Consider the following 17167-nt stretch of genomic DNA (forward strand, 5'->3'; position numbering starts at 1 on the left):
CAACTTGGCAGGTTAGCCCGTTTTACTGCAAGTCTGACACCACACTGTGCCTTAGAAACAAGTGCCTTCAAAAAGAACAGGGCTAAATTTAACTTTCTCAGAAAGTGCTAGCACGGTGCTCCCACAGCTCACACATACATGTTGTGCAGTCCTGAAGAGTAGTAGGACAGAGTGGGGCTGGGAGAGCGGGTCTGCTGTCGAGTAGGCTTCACTGTGCGAGGAGGGATGGAAGGACTGGTGGAGGACGGCTTTGAACTCCGTGGTGGGACTGGGGGAGCATTGAGGAGCCTGCATTCCTCTTTTACCTGCACAAAAGAGAAACATGTAAGCAAGCAGCAAGAAAATCTGGGCAACAGCAGCCTCAACCAGATGAAGCACATCTGGTTCTGCCTTATTTTTTGAAAGGAAATAATTAAAAAGGGAGGAGAAGGGAGAAATTAAAAAGTATACGCATTTGCAACAGTATGTAGCTGTCAAGGAAGTCCAAAAGAACGCTTTGCCACTGGTAGAACAACCAGCAATCTTTTTTAGGGTACATTTCAGCAATTTGATAGACACTCATTTAAAAAGTAGCAGCAACGAAACCATGTAAAAGAACCTTCCAGTAACACAGAAAATCAGACAGACTGTTCCTGATATTATACATTCTGTAAGGAGCAATTCATTACACCCAAAGTTCATTAGTGTTGTTCACTTAGATGTAATAAACCAAGCTTATGTAATGAAAAGATCTCAATACGCTTCGATGTTTCCTGTCTTACTTCACCAGTGGTAGTCAGTTATCCGACTCTTAAGGTGATTCCCAGCCTCCCTCCACCAGGAATAGTACATTTATCTTGTATTTACCAGCTTCTGGATTCAAACTAGGAGCTTCAGCCCTTCTGTAGCTGCCAAAGCAGTGCAGGACAAGGCTGTCCAAAATGTACAAGTGGAAAGGTGTACACCCAGCCGAGAGGTCTGCTCTGTGCAGCCAGACAACCTCACAGCTTCAAACACACAGCTGTAGCACTGATCACCTGAAATTTACTGTGGTGTGCCTGTGTAGGAGCAAAATGTCAGGATCCATCCCCATAAAAAATATGATGGAATTAAGGACTTTAATCTCATCAGGACATATTTGGGAGAGCAACTTTATTTAGTAGGGCCAGAGGTGAGAAGACTGCTGCGAATTCGGCTGCCAGGCAGGATTTTTAACGATTCACCACCAGCCCCTGGGCAGGAGGAGACCTCTATGTTCTCCTTGTCTGAAACAGTCTTAGATGCATCAGAAAAAGGAAATTATTTTTGTGTTTGAAAGCTGAAGTTTATTTTTAAATTTTACAACAATGCAGAACTAAAAGTTATCTTAGCAGTTCTGCAAGACATAATTAGCAATTAAAGTGATTTAATTTATTTAAAAACAAAATAAATGTGGAACCTTTTGCAATCCACTTCAGTGCTTTCAAAATGCAACAACATATTTAGTATTTTAGTGAAATGGAAAACTGGGGACTAGGACATTGTAGTACATTTTTTCCCTAATTTAAAACAAGTCCAAATTACAGGAAATGCCCGTCAGCATAAAACACTGAAATAAATCTTGTTCTAAGGGATCTTATTTGCTCTTTCAAGGAAAGGGGAAAAAATGAATCAATTTTATTCATGTTTGTTATTGAATTCAGGCAAAAAATTCTTCAACCATTTTAGTACTGTGCCCCAAGGATGCCTAAAGACTTTTTCTCCCCCCAAGTCAGAATAGGCAAAGTTAATAGTGAATGCTATTGAATATATATCCATGGGGTTAGAGAGACCATTCAGGGGAGCTCTTGGAGCACAGCAGATGGTCAAAGGCTTAAAGCTTTTCTTTCCTAGGAAGACTGAGGAATTCATTTTGTTATGTTTGGCATAACAAACTATGCCAAACTGCCTTGGTTGACCCAGACTGCAGATCAGAATGAAGCCATAAAGAATACCTGTTTGCAGTCCCAATTGGTCCCTGTCACAAAACCACAATTACAGCTGCCACACACAGCCCCCAGGAAACCCAGCAGAGGAATAAAAAGGAGAGATTTTGCAGATTAAACTGAGAAGAGCAAGGGGAAGCACTCAATAGGTCCAAGAGAATGGCAATGAAATAAATGCAGGAGATGAGTGGAACAGTCACGGTGGGACAGGACAGTAACCTCGAAGGCTGCTGCTCTTAGCTGGAAATACTCTTTGCCCTGGAAGCACTAGATGTCACGTGGCTGTCAGATACAGATAAAACACTTACACTGCACAACCTGAAACTTCTATTTGACATTGAGCTCTCTCATGCTCCAACCCTCCTTCCTGTGACCTAGGAATGGTGACCTGTTTCCAATGGCATGAGGTGCTACGTTGATTTGAAGACCTCTGCTCCTTTTCCCTGCTGCCAGCCCGAGCCCTGCCAGCAGCACCTGGGCCCTGGGGTGCCACTGCTGAATCTGGGCATCACAGGTGCTCACTGCAGTGACCGGCTCTGAGGCTGCCTAGATAAAACATGCCCTGTCACCAGCTTGACTGTGAGTGTAACACAGAGCAGTTCCACACTCCTTGCCCACAGGAGCCTGAATTTCCGGTGCACTCCATTAGGGACGTGCTTTGTATCAATCAGGAAAACAGCTTCTGATGTTACGCAAATGAGTGTTTGGGGAATTAAAAAATTACTAATTTACAGGCCTTCATTCAGAGGTTATTCCCCCCTCCTCTGCCTTCTGCCTTCACACTACTTTGATTTTCTGAAAGGTATTTAGAAAATACACATAATGTATAACAATGCTTCATCCTGCTGGAGAGAAGAAAACCAGAACAGCTTCTGAAATACCCAGATGTCCTTTCCCGCCCTGCAAACAGCTCCTGGACACACATTTTAAATTTAGTGCAAAAATACAATTGCCAGCCAACCTTCACACAGAAATGCTATGGAATATCGTTCTAGAGGGAGTGATGACTAAACCGCATGTTCACCAGCAGCTCCTGAGATTTACTTGCTCTATAAATACCTACATGGAAACCATGCAAACGTCTCTTCGGCCCCAGCCCACAGACGAATTCTGTAGGTCACTGATACTCACTCCAAAGCTGTTCCAGGAAGCCATAAAGGCAAGTCTAAATTATTATAATCGATGGAAATGTAGGTTTTTACTTTTGTTTTATTTTTAATGGGGTTACACCCCCTGCCCACCTCTAAATTCCAGCTAATATCCTTAGCAGAAGTTACTTCTCCAAAATGGCTAGAAAGCTACACTCAAATTGCTGACAGCAGTCACACATTACCTCAGTAACCTAAGACACACATGACAAAATTGCACACTTTCCAAAATAACTCTGAAGGGCAACATACACATCTACCCCAAGTGTAACCCTGCTCATGGGGATTCCCATGAATCCCCAAGTGTCACCCCAAAAGGGACTCATGGGGATTCCCCAGGTATGAGGGTCCACACTGATGCTGTGCAGGTGCTCCACAGCTCTCCCAGCAGCCCAGTGCCCACACCTCAGGGGTAAGACCCTCATGTCACAGGCATGACCCAGGCGGTCGGCACCTCCATGCCACAAGGGCTGTGGGGGCAGCCTTCCACCCCCACCACCCACCCCCCAACATTGCAGCACTCCTCTGACCCTGTGCAGAAGCAGTTCAGCTCACACAAATCAGCAGGAAACGAATCATTTTCCAGATCCAGACCTGGCTGCCTGCCCAGGCACAGGAGTGCCAGAGCCAGCACAAAAGGGAAGCCAGGACGATGTGTCTGGGAAAGGAGGAGGAGGAGGTGGAGGAGGGTGGGACCAGCCCCACTCCAGTTAACGCCAGTGTAGGCTGCCAGGGAGCCTCATCTCCATATGGTGCTGCTGGGCACTTGTCCAAGAGTCTGGACAAATGTCGGTGCATACCTGACCTCAGAGGCAAGGAAGTGCTCTTGGGTTCCTGCACTTAACACTGCACGTAAACACTTTGCTAAGAAGACATGATGTCTTGCCTCTCCTGGCCGCTCCAGCTGCTGCATTTGCTTTTCAGGGAAGTTTTGGTGGCACAGACCAAGGGCTGTAGTTGGGGATTTTGTGCCTGCCTGGTGTCCTCCTCCCCTCTCCTCGCTGCACCTCCCCAGGCACCGCAGAGCCTGGCCAGGGGCATCCCCACAGAAATCCACTGCAGGCTGACCCAGCATGAATGAACACATCTTACCTTTCAACCAGGGTGTGACCTGACTCATGAGGGCAAGGCTACAGTCAACACTACTGGACTGTTAGACGGCAGTAGGAAAGGTATGGCATCATCATGTTTTGCCACAGTTTCGCCTCAAATTAGTCTTAATATATTGTACAGCCATGCTCTTGAAATCACCATAGAACTTGCAAGTGGAATGGTATATTTTAATTCCAGGAAAACCCTTGCAAAACAAATTTGTAAATAATTACACCAAGATTCAAGTGATACATATATCATCGATATTTTGCTAAAGACTCCTAGACACTCTCTTCTGCAGGAACCTTTTTCCCTCCTTTCTTTTCTTCTTTTTTGTTTTTGTTTTTTTTTTTAAATGCTTAGGACTATGTCAAGAGCCCACATAATGGGTGGATTCTCCAGCCAGTCTACATAAGCTCCTATTGATAAAATCCATTTGCATTTTCCCCTCCTCAGTCTCCATGACATTTCAGGTTTGGAAAAGTGATTTCTCCCACGAGTTTTCATTAAAAAAACATGCTCTGTTTACAACTGAGTCCTCAAGAAGGCTCATTTATCAATTCTGCAGAGCTCCTATTTAAACATATTTTCTTTCAATAAGCAGTACAGAGTGATTAGTTCAGGTCTAGTTTGATAAAAGTTTCCTTGAGGACAATGACACAGTATTCTTCAAAATCTGCTATATAATAATAATATAAAAGAGAATTTCTCATTAACAAACACTTCAAATCTGTAAAAATTCTAGCTGTTCTCGTTATCAGAGCCTGTTAATTGAAGACACACTAAGGCAATCTGAGGCATTTCCAAGTGTGTCATGCCCCATATACTCTGGCCACAGAAGATATGAGAAAACATGGAGGTGACATGGAGAGATGATGTGGAAAGCAAGAGAATGAAGTGACTTAGCAATTCTTAGACCTTGTTTGTGTGAGCAAGAAACCCAAAATAAATATCACCAGAAAGTATCAGGATTAAGCTATTAGATCAGTAATATTAAATACACTCCTGTGATTTTTAAGACATGTCTTACACACTGCAGGAAACTAGCTGAAGTGGCACATCTTGCAAAGTTTGACTGTTCCCTTGCCCTGTATGTGCCCTTCCCCCTTCCCCCAAGTATTCCCGAAAAAGATCTGCATGCAAACTCTTCACCAACTAAAAAAAGAAACAAACAAACACAAATAACCCTGACTTACTGCTTCTGATTTGGGAGGCACTGGAGGTGGAGGTAGGGAAACATCTGAAGACTTTGTGGTTGTTCCGATAGTTGCAGGCACAGGAAGAGACGCGGTACCACACTTTGATCGGAAAGATCCTCTGAAGTTGTCACACTTGCTCTTCTCACTTAGCGAGCACGAGAGAGGCTGGTCACCACCCTTTCCAGACCCTTGGTCCAACCAGAGCTCTTCGTAAGGAAGTTCCGGTTTCGTAGGCAGAAACATCGATTCTTCGCTAACTTCAGGGAAAAGGTAATCACTGCTACTGTCCCCGGACTCCTGGTACTGAAGAGCATCATGAGAGAACAGGGCCCACTCGTTACACAAGTCCCTGCAGCCATGGAGGTTCACCTCGCTGTTCCCATGCAGGTTGTTCCCATAGACGCACACGGAGAGCCGGTGGAAGGACTGCGTGAGCTCGTCCCGCGCGTAGCTGAGGGAGTTTGGCACGTGGCTGTGCCCTGCGCACCGGCTCTTCTTCGGGCTCTTGCAGTCGTCGTTCCAGTCAGTCTTTACATCTCGCACGGCACGGGAATACTCGTCTATGTCAAACTGCTCCTGGCATATATTAAACCAGTGCTGGATGAGGGGTTCGTGCCACAGCTCCCCTTTCACCACGCTATCAGGTAGAATAAATTTCGGAAGTGTCAAGTGCAAGGGAAAATGCATGGGAATGATTTTGTTTCCACGAAGCACGCAACAAACTACCACAGTCTTGGTCTGAATGTTGACAAACTTGTACCTGTGCCCCTCACGGATAAAATGCAGGTCGTAAGGGTTTCTTGGTGTAGGACTTGGCACAGTAACATTAACAGGCAGCCTGGTTTTTTCTACTATATTGCGAATCGTGTGCTCACCTTCTTGCATCTGCACCTCCAGTGGGCTGCGGGTGCTGAACTTGCCCTTACACTGGAAAGGGAGACTGATGCTCTCGTTGGTCCTGTGGTTCATGCAGATGAGGCAGGGCATTTTGCCTCTGCCTAGCTTACTAATTGAATTAAGCTTCCCAATTTTTTTGAAGATGGTGTTGAGCCGTGACTTCTCCTTAGAAGATTTTGCATAAAGGATTTCTGCTTGCCCCATTAAAGTGAGCTCATCCCCAGTACTGAGGGTAATGTTGTAAACTTCAGTGTCTTCATTGCATTCACCTGAAGCTACCTGCAAAATAATAATAAAAAAATTTTATTTTCCCCCAATGAAGACCATACTTCAAATCACATCAAATCTCTTGAGACTGAACTTACAAGACCATGTATTGGAAAAAATGAAAGTAGCTTTATTTGAACAGTTGACCGGTCAAGATCAAGGTGTTTAAGCTGAAGTAACGTTTTTAAATTGTTCAGCTCATTCTTGCATCTTACTTGAGAGGAAAGAGCCACTTGAAACTGCCAAAGAAGGCATGAAAACAAACATAATAATTTTTTAAAGAAAGGGCAAATCCACATATCCCAGCAGTTCAAATACCCACTTGTGTCATACAGCTGTGACAGACCATGTCCGTATTCGCTTGGGTACTTTTTCCCACCTTTGTTTTTCCTGTTTGTTAGAACTTATTTGCCAGGCTCTTGAGGGAAAGAAATGTCTTTTACCATCTTCAGCTCCCTGAGGAGCAGAAAAGGTGATCTCATCATTACAGATGAAGCATATCCCTTTGACATAATTTTTTCCAGGCTAGGGGGAATGACAGATGACATCTATTCCGTGAAGGAGAAATCAAGAATATCAGTCTATCCCATATGCCTAACTCCCCTCCTGCTTCGCTCTCCTAGTCATAGACTTCCTTCCTCATTTTTTGATCATAATTGCAATTTAAGAGATTAAACAACATATGCACAGCCATGTGTGAGCGTTTCTAGTATGGAAATTGCACCAGGAAAAAACCCCCAACAAAACAGATGTCCAAGGCTCATTTGCTTCCAAAGTTATTTCCTTACGACTGAAATAACTCTTTACAGACAAGATTGCCCTTCCTCATGTTTGAGTGGCTTAACGTGAAAAGCTCTTTTCAGGGACCTAATAGAACCCACCCAATTCTTTGGTAGCAGCAGATTCCTACTCATAAATGAAAGTGCACCAGATAAACACTACTGGTCTGTTACAGACCATTTTATTTGAGAAATTGAACATACTAAAGGAATTGCCAATGAAAACATATGCTAAAATTGTATATCCCTTCCTGATCTCCAAAACTCCTAAAGAATTCATGGACTTGCGTGAAGTTCAAACTCCAGGCTTCAAACCCTGGTATCATCACACAACTGCATGAAATCAAAACTGTAATTCCAGTAAGTCAATAACTGCCAAGCACAGTGAATAATGCTTCCTCTTGTAAGGCATGACCTGCAATCCCTCCGTATTTGCAGAACTGTGATTATCTTCTGCAAGCCAGAATTGCAGTTGCACAGGCAGCTCAGGCGAGGTGCGCCGCCTTAGCACTTCAGGCTCGGGGCTTCCGGAGAGGAAGTCATTCAAACCCTGAATTATCTAAACAAACACTAATTGGTCTAATCCAGGAAACTACCAGGGTTTATGATATGTAATACTCATTCACAGTGTGCACCACTGGCCTGGCAGCATTTGAAACACCATGACACGAAATGAAAGCACTGGAGGTTCTTTTGCTGATAAGGCCCATGTGACGTTCATTGCCGGTTTCTCCTCAAACTGTCACAGAGCACTGCACTGGAGCTGCAGCCACATAACCCTGCCTTCGAGGGGCTGATAAGGGCTGAGGACACGCAGGGCTCTGTGCCTATACCATGCAATCTCCCCCTTCTCTTTCTGAGAGGGTGTTTTCTCTAAGAATATTGGTTTCTAGAATCAACAAGTCCCCGCAAATGGCTGCTTTGACAATGTCAGCTACACTGCTGGACTTCTTACTCGCTGCTGCATGATCACAGCTTTTCTTCACTGCTTGTGGGACACTGTCTGGAGCAGGGGGGTGTCACAACCTGCAGCTGTGGGAGCTCCTCTTCGGCCAACTTACAGTTCCCTGGTGATTCACAAACAAACAAGCCACTGCAGGAGGAAACGGTGGGTCAGATGTGAAACCACAGAGGTAACTAAACGGCTGAGCTTTACAATGAAGGTCTTGTGGACCAGCTACTTATTGATGTCATCCACTTCAACCAGCCAAATAGCAAATGGGCTTTTAGAGTCAACTGACATGTTTAAAGACAAAATTATTTTCAATTAAAAACATTGGAAAACATTTTCTTCATTGTTAAAAAAATATAGTCACAGGATCATTGCAGGTGAAAAAAGGCTGAATTTAACCCTCAATCTGTGTACAGATGGGGGAACAAGATACTGGAGAGCAGCACAGTAGAAAGGGACCTGGGGTGATGGCAAGTTGAACATGAGTCAGCAGTGCTCTGGCAGCAAGGAGAGACAACTGTGTTCTGGGGGGCAGCAGGCACAGCACTGCCAGCATCAGGCAAGAGAGGGGATTGTCCTGCTCTGCTCCGCACTGGGGCAGCCTCACCTTGAGTGCTGGGGGCAGTTTTGGGTGCCACAATATAAAAACGACATTAAGCTGCTAGAGAGCTTTGGTCCTCCAAAGGAGGGCTGTGAGGATGGTGAAGGCCTTTGAGGAGAAGCCATATGAGGAACAGCTGGTCTGTTCAGCCTGGAGGAGACTGAGGGGAGACAGTGGAGATCTCACTGCAGTTACAACTTCCTCACGAGGGGAAGAGCAGGGGCAGACACTGATTTCTTCACTGTGTGACCAGTGACAGGAGTCAAGGCCTGAAGTTGTGTCAGGGGAGGTTTGGGTCAGATATCAGGAAAAGGTTTTTCACCCAGAGGGTGTCTGGGCACTGGAACAGACTCCCCAGGGAAGTGGTCACAGCAGCTAGCCTGACAAAAGTTCAAGAAGCATCTGGACAGTGCTCTCAGGCACATGGTGCAATTCTTGGGGTGTCCTGTGCAAGGCAAGGAGTTGGACTTTATTTTCCTCATGGGCCCCTTCCAACTCAGTATATTCTATGAAAAGAAAGATGATGCCATAGCTCTAGTTTAGCACTCTGAGAAAAATACTGTTCTGCATTTTTTCTTCTAAACAAAAATATAAGGTATCAGTTGCTGCTCAAAATTATAATAAAAACTGAAAAGATGAAATTAAAAGTCTAAGACCTCAGAAATTGATCTACTAAATTCCACTTATGGTGATGTTAAGATTGCTGATACATCCCACTGGGCTGCTTATATTTAAAAATTGGTAGGTAAGTGGTGGGTTAATATGTGTTCCAGCATACTGGCAACAAAGACATACTATACATATCATATATATCTCTCTCAAAAAACATAAAAGTGCACAGATACTGCTCAGCTTTTGTTCTGAAGATTACAAAGGCTAAGGATCATTAGGCTAAATGATCCTTACTTTGTCCTTGTAGCAATGACATATGAAAATCAGACTTGCTCTGTCTTGTTCAAACATTTCACTTTATCAACAGCCACAAAACTTACAGACAAATCAAAAAAAGCGATGGACTTTAGCTTGGTTTTACACTGCCTTTGGTGAGCTTCACAGGGCCTCCAGAAGCCCAGGAATTAGTCATGCAGAGCACTTCCTAAGAACAGATGGGACAGGAGGAAAAGGCCTCTAGTTGCACCGGGGGGTTTTAGATTGGATATCCGGAATTTTTTTTTTTACCAAAAGGGTTGTCATTCACTGGAACAGGCTTCCCAGGAAAGTGGTTGTGTCACCATTCCTGGAAGCATTTATAAGATGAGAAGACGTGGCACTTGGGGACATAGTTTACTGGTGGACTTGGCACTGCTGGGCTAATGGATGGACTTGACGATCTCAAAGGTCTTTTCTGACTGAAATGATTCTATGGTTCTATGCCAAATAGTACACTTATAGACAACATGGAAGTGCATATCATAAATTATTCCTAGAAGGCAGAAGGGGTAGTCCCACACCAGCCTTATCTCCCTCTACCCTCTAAGCTTTCAGCACCGACCCAGCAGGATTTGCATCTTCACAACCCTGCTGAGACCATTCTCTGGGCACCTTCTGCTTCCTGCTATGCAGCTGCTGGTGGGGTGTAGCAGAGCCCTACACTGTTTCAGACACTTGGACCTGCTAGTGGCAGGTCCCAGCTGGTGAACATGACACAGCACACCCCCGGTATATGATGGACACAAGACAGCAGTGCACAGTGTCAGAGTTAAAGTGGTCCAGATCACAGAGTAGTGCAAAAGTAATCATACATTTTTATGGTAAACTCTTAAAGTCTCATAATAATTCTGGAAAAGAGGTAACTCTACAGAAGGCAGAAAACACTCAAGAGGCTTTCACTCAGCTGAATCACATATCCAAGGAGGGCTTTATACATTTTAACAATAATGTTTCCTTCACTGTAACAACTCCTGCAGTTTTACTTTGCACTCGCTCCTCTTCTGCTCTTCTTATCCAGTTTTCATAGGTAACAGGTGAGAATAACCAGTTATCCCGGCTTTGTGAAAGAGGCAGTGCTTGCAACACTACACTCCCAATGCCATCTAGGAATCAGGAGTAGATATTCAAGCTGAACAGTGAATGCAGAAGACCCACAGATCCAGAACTTCCTCCCTGTTGTACTTGCCTGCTCCTTTCTGAGGAGGCAAGCTCCTTTCCTGCCCGCTTATTAATCCATACTATCTGTTCACTGTTGATGCCAGGATGCCGACCAGGAAGTTTACAGGTATACAGACACCTGCCAAAAACACTGCAAAACTGCAGCGATCTAATTCACTATAATATTTTATATTTTAAGACTCATCCAATTTCAGTAACATTGAAAAGTCATTGAAAAGTCCTGCAGAAGACAGGCATCAGAAAAGCAATGAATGATTATTTAGGAAACTGTTTTTTGGAAAAGCTCAGGTATAATCTTCCTTTTGCTTAAGGAAAGGCTAACTAGCAATAATAGATATTGGTACCACCTGAGTCAATATGCTGTCTTGGACTCCGACTGCTCTAATTTGTTATAGCTCCAAGCAGAAGTCTTTAATTGGACACATAAGAACACTTTTATAAAAATGATTTGTGGCTTTATATAGGTAGGTATAGCTGCTAGATTTTATTAGATTAATGCAAGCATTGCATTCACTTTAAAATACAATTAGGATTTTTTTTTTTAATTGTTAAAGCTCTTGGTAGCTGTGAAGTCTTTGATTCATAGCTACAGCATATGGTTTTTACTGCTAGAGCCAAGGGACCAATTGTAGCACTACAGATATATTTAGTAGATCATATATATTAGATATATATATTTTTACAGGTCAAAAAAGTGGGAAAAGATTTTTAAAATGTAAAACAGTATCTTCAAAAGAGATAGCAGAAAAAAAAAGCAAACATTTTCAAGGAAGTTGGCTAGATTCAGTGAGAGGGTATCCCATTTTTTTTTTATAAATGTCTGTTTCCCAAGACAGGATCAGCAAGTAAAAGTCTTCATACTAGCATAGATGCATTTCCCTCTGGGATAAGAGGGACTTTGCCTAATTGCTGCATTAACAGTTGGCTTCAGTGCTCTTTAAGGAATGTCTCAAATAAATCAGTGTTCTAAAACTGACCCAAAATGTGGCAGGTAACACTGCAGAGCTGTAACAAGGAGTGTCTCTTTATGTGGAACGTCAGGAGCCACCGAGGCAGTGGCACTGGCCATCCAGGCTTCTTTTGGAGAAGGACTCCCCCCAGGTACCTCAATGCAGGCACGCAGCAGCAGCAGCAGCTCTGCTTCCAGGTCTTCTCTTACTCAAGCCACCCACCTTTTTCCAGGAGGAAAAGAGGCAGCCACAGGACTGCAATGCCAATGCAAGACACCGAGGTGTCGAGCCTGTGTCTACCGGGGGCAAACAAAGGGGAAAGAGAAAAAAAAAAATCCAAACTGCTTGGAGCTGACTCTTGCTGCTTTGTAAGGCTGGCCTCAAGCCACAAGGCCACTAAAGCACTAATTCTTGAGGTGAAGTATTATGAATTGCCTGAAAGTCTGGAGCCAAAATCTACACACCACCTCATTTCAAGAAAGTCACTACTGCAGCACTTAAGAATGTCACTGTAAGTTACAACCTACTATACATGTGCTTTATGGCAACTCAGGGTGAGTTTATCAGAGACACTAGAACTACAATCAGGAAATCAATTTTGCTCCACTGTACTGCATTACCATCTGCCAAAAAAAAAAACCAACACCAAAAAAAAAGCGTGAAGTTTTCACTACAGATTTCTTTCTGCCAAAATGCACATTGTATGGGCCAACAGGGTTAAATCACTGTGAAAAGAGGATTACATCAAAAAAGATGAACAAATCGGGTATCAAAAGTTCACACCAATCATACAATATCTTTGATAGGTAAGAAAAGAATCATTGTAAGGCTAATTCACTAACCCATTTCTCTATTCTAGAAAGTGTCTGCAAACAGCTTCACAGACTCTCCAGGGAGACTAAATGATGTCTTCAGAACAAAAATGTTATTCTGGAAGATCTGAGGGGTCCTGCAACACTAAGTGAGCTGGTTTTTAGAGTGAAGGATCTCCTAGTTTGTCCAATGTTCAATCTATCAGACAATACTGCTGCTTTTTAAAGGGAACTTTTTGTGAATTCTTTCAGTATTCTTTGGGTGGGGGTGGGATGGGAGGGTGGGGGTGTGTTTGTTCCTTGTTTTGGTTTTAAGACCTGGTGCAGATAGCTTCCTGGGTGTTTGTACACACTGCCAGATGTATGAGACCAGAGCAGCTGAAAGCAGAAATCTACTACTGTTGCTTCAGCAAAGTATAAGGTCCTGGGGTACCTCAACATTCTTAGCAGTTTGCTCCTAGCAATAGAAAATAAAAATTTTCTCGTATTTGTAGCATAATGCTGTAACATAAACAAAATCTTCTTAAATTATGCACTGAATATTAATACAAAAAAAGGTTCTCACCTATCTGGTCAGAGAAGAAAGGACAGAATGCCTCTATTGTTTCATCAGGAAGAGATTAAACTATTGACTGAGTGCAATTCACTTAATCCCCAGAACACTCTAAATTACTGTGCCTGTAGATGCTGCTGGCCACCACTTGAGAAAACCAAGTGGGTATCCAGTGCAGTATACATACGGACAAGAAAGTTACTAAGTACTTTTAGCCATTACAAAAGTTTTATTTAACCTAAAATATTTGCTTGCTAGTCTCTGAAAAGATACTACCTTTCCCTCCTAGTGGCACTTGCTGGCATGTGTTACAGCTGCTCTTCAAACACCCATCAGGTCCTCAACCCCTTGCCTCAGGACACTGCCCAGAAAGCCTGTCCAGCTGCAAAACCACAGGGAAGGAAGGGAGAACCATCTCCCCTGCCTCACCAGGGTCAGGTGGCTGAGTTCTCCCTTTAACAACTATTACAAGAAGCAAAAATAAAGTAAGCCCCTTGGAAACGATCTCGCAGCCCATTGCAGCGAGAAGGCAGTTTGGAGAATGGCAGCAGTAGCTGTGAAATCCTGCTGGAGCTGCCAAGGATTTACACTCAGGAGCAACGTTCACACCAAGTGGAATTATAACCATGGTGCACTGGCACATGCAGGCACACCTTAACAAGCACAGACAAAAGAACACAGGGACTGTCTGGTCACCTTGGAACTCTACAGGCTCCTTCTTCAAAAATTATCCACTGAAGAGTTGAGTGTTTGGAACAAGAAAGAATTCCCAGACTTCAGAGCTCCTTCTCATCCTAAGTGCTTCATCAGATATTTTGGGCACTTTTTTTTCTTTTTATATCGGATTAGCTGCCTTCTGATACTCTCTTCTGAATTTAAACAGGCATGCTACATTGGACAGGAATCAACTGTACTTAGTATTCCTCCCTTTGCTCTAATCAGCTTGACAAAATCTCTCCTATATTAAAATTTTAGCGTACATAATTCTCTTGCATGTAAAGGGTTATTAAACACTTTAATAAATCCTGCTAAGTTCATTTATTTTTTGGAAGATGATAACCTTGGAAGAGACTTCCATGAAACTGGAAAAACTGCCAAGAGGAATACTGCCAAGATAACTGTGTAACTAGGTTAAACCTGGATTATTACTACTGTTATTTACATTAAGGAGTATCACTATAAAACCTTTAAAAATGGATTTGATATCTAACAGAAAGCTATGCTTATTTCTCAGTTTGCCATATATGAAAAGGAGTTTTAAAACCACTCATGGTAAACTCAAGATATGGCATTTTACATTTAAACAACCCTGTAGACAAATACTTTTTTGCACTAGAAAATCAAAGCTGCACATTCTGCTGTGCCATTCTCTCGGTTTGGTCATTGATCAGAAGAGAAATAATAGCACAGCTCTGGGTAAGGCTAGCAGTCACAAGGATTTTTTCTGAGCAGAGATAAGAATTTCTTGTTCCCTTGCCTAAAGATACAGAAGTGTTCCAACTTTCTCACGTAGCCTTCATTCATGAAAGCCTTTGTTTTACCTGCTCAGGTTAATGCAGAGCACAAACGGTAACTGTCTTGCAAGGTGTGAGTCTTAGTCACTGAGTAAATTAACTGATGAGCTCTCCCACTTACACCTCTAAAAATTGTGAACTAGCTGGTGTCTCCCAGCTGTAGCAGTCCAAGAAACAGGAAAAAGCCATTAAAAGGTTGTTATACAAAGCCCAACCCGATACACTTAGGACCAGGGAATTCCAGGTTGGTTTTGCACCACCAGTATTAGCCAGTTTCCCCTGCAGGGTACACGATGTGGACCTCCACCATTGCACACTAGCTCTAGGATGCTCTTCTACCAGTCTGAGATGGTGCTGCTGCTCAAATCAACCAGATAAGCCTGGAGACCACTCTGCTCTCACGGCAGAGCTGAACTACCTTGTGCAGTGTCACACAAGTAGGCAGGACAAAGAAGAACAAGTTGTGTCTTCATTGTTTCATGCCACTGCACTGCAGTGTGTTTGGTGATAGCAAACCCTCTCGTGGGATCAGTGACCCTTTCATGAGCCCAAGAGCTGTGCACAAGCAAACACACACACACATGCACACAGAGAACAACTGTGTCTTTTTATTTTGGTGGTTTTTTGGTTTGGGTTTTTTTTTTTGTTGTTTGTTTGGTTTTTTTTTGTTTTTTTGTTATTTTATTCACAATGGTATTTAGCTGCAGTAATTTTGAGACAAGCAACCCCATCATTTCACCCCGCATGCTCTCTGAGAAAGAGGCTTTCTGGAGAGGGATTTGAGCAGCTGCTGCTTAGCAGAGAATGAAATTCAGACTGCTGGAGGGGGAGGAGAAAGGGGGCAACAAACAACATTTGTTTAAAATCTGGCAGGAGCATCCTAATTAGATGAATTATTGAATGGATCATCAGGATTGCTCCCCAAAGTGCCATAGGGCAAGAGAGCCCTTGGAGGACATGTTGATTTAAGACTGCAAAAATGATCCCAAAGAGCACCATCACCAAATGTGGAACACTAAAGGCTCGTTTGTCTCAAAAATCACACTTCCCACTCAGCACCGCTGCTCACTTGCCATGTATATAAAGGTTGCAACAGTTAATCATTTAGACAGGGACAAATATTTATTCAGGGACTACCTTAACGTTGAATGTTATTTCCTCCATGACGTAAACTCGTTCAGGAAATGCTTTAGCCACCTCCTCCACACTGTTAAAATACTGCACTGGCTCCTTAATATCTCGGTCTTGTTCCAGCAGCTTAAACTGCCCTGAAAACAGATGATAAACAGAAGAATTGTAAGATATTTATACTGGACAACTGTCACTGTGGCAACTGCTGGCTCAACTTCTTCACCATTTTGCTCGGTCAATTTTTCCAGTTATTAGCAACCAAACAAGAAGACGAAAAGATTGTAGAGTCTCCTGAACCTGCCATGAAAGACACCCACTTTCACTGGCTTGGAATGCAAAGAACATGTGGCAGCCAAAGTGAAATTAAAAAAGATTGGTTTATCATATGCTCTCTAGAAATAGTAAATAATTATGGAGGCATTTGCATTTGTGTACTTAATTCAGTGTCATAGTATCTGTACAGATAGCACATTTGGGCCTTTTAATATTAGAAGTTTTACAGAAAGAAACCACACCTACAAAACCCCAAAACAAAAAACATACGGAGTTTGGTTTTGTTTTTAGCATCATCAAACAGCAGGCTAAACCTAAGCCCTTTTAGCCCTGGGCTTCCCTAAGAATGGAACAGCACCTAACTTTCCTTAATGATAAATGAAACCCTTTGAGAACTTTAGCTAGCATAAGATATTAAACCACACACATTTAAAACTCTTTTGAAGGTGTCTGCCTTCAGAAGAGCATGAGCAAGAATTTTTCTTGCTAACTTTACCTCCCCCCAGCATGAAAATTTTGGCTATTTTCTATCTCTTGTAAAAGGCAAGAACTAACACGGAGGGAGCCACCCCAGGCAGACCTGCCAGGGACAGCCAGGCACATCAATCACCTGTGTGCACTATGAACACAAAGTTTTAAAAGTTTATTTTATAAATACAGAGATAAGAAAAGCTTAGACAGTTTACTGTTTGCATGACTTAAGCTTAAAATCAGTGGAGTGATCTTTCCAAATTTAGAAATGGTAACTGCTACTAAGTTAAAGGCTGGTCTCAGCAAAACTTGATGTAAAAACCAGTTTTAGAAAATGAGAAAAAGGGTGAATAAAATCTGTGGTTGGTGCAGCTCCTGTAAATCACTTTTTAAAATTTGCAATGCATGCACTGGATTATTGTTCCCAAACAGCACTGAACTTCATTAAAATACATCCAGTACATGAGGATGTCAGC

The 17167-nt window shown here is 42.9% G+C and overlaps 1 protein-coding gene across 2 annotated transcripts in view; it reads right to left on the reverse strand.

The window, feature by feature from the left end:
* Nucleotides 1-17167, reverse strand: part of GAREM1 (GRB2 associated regulator of MAPK1 subtype 1) — a 102311-nt gene that overhangs the window by 8752 nt on the left and 76392 nt on the right. The window contains exons 3-5 of one of the 2 annotated variants that reach the window (XM_038122667.1): nt 15954-16084; nt 5380-6558; nt 139-305 (exon numbers count right to left, since the gene is read on the reverse strand). In XM_038122667.1, coding sequence (XP_037978595.1) covers nt 139-305; nt 5380-6558; nt 15954-16084 — 1477 coding nt within the window. The remainder of the gene's footprint in view (nt 1-138; nt 306-5379; nt 6559-15953; nt 16085-17167) is intronic. The other variant, XM_038122675.1, reaches the window with a different exon arrangement.

The sequence above is a fragment of the Motacilla alba genome, chromosome 2 (genome assembly GCF_015832195.1).
Source record: "Motacilla alba alba isolate MOTALB_02 chromosome 2, Motacilla_alba_V1.0_pri, whole genome shotgun sequence".
Lineage (NCBI taxonomy): Eukaryota > Metazoa > Chordata > Aves > Passeriformes > Motacillidae > Motacilla > Motacilla alba.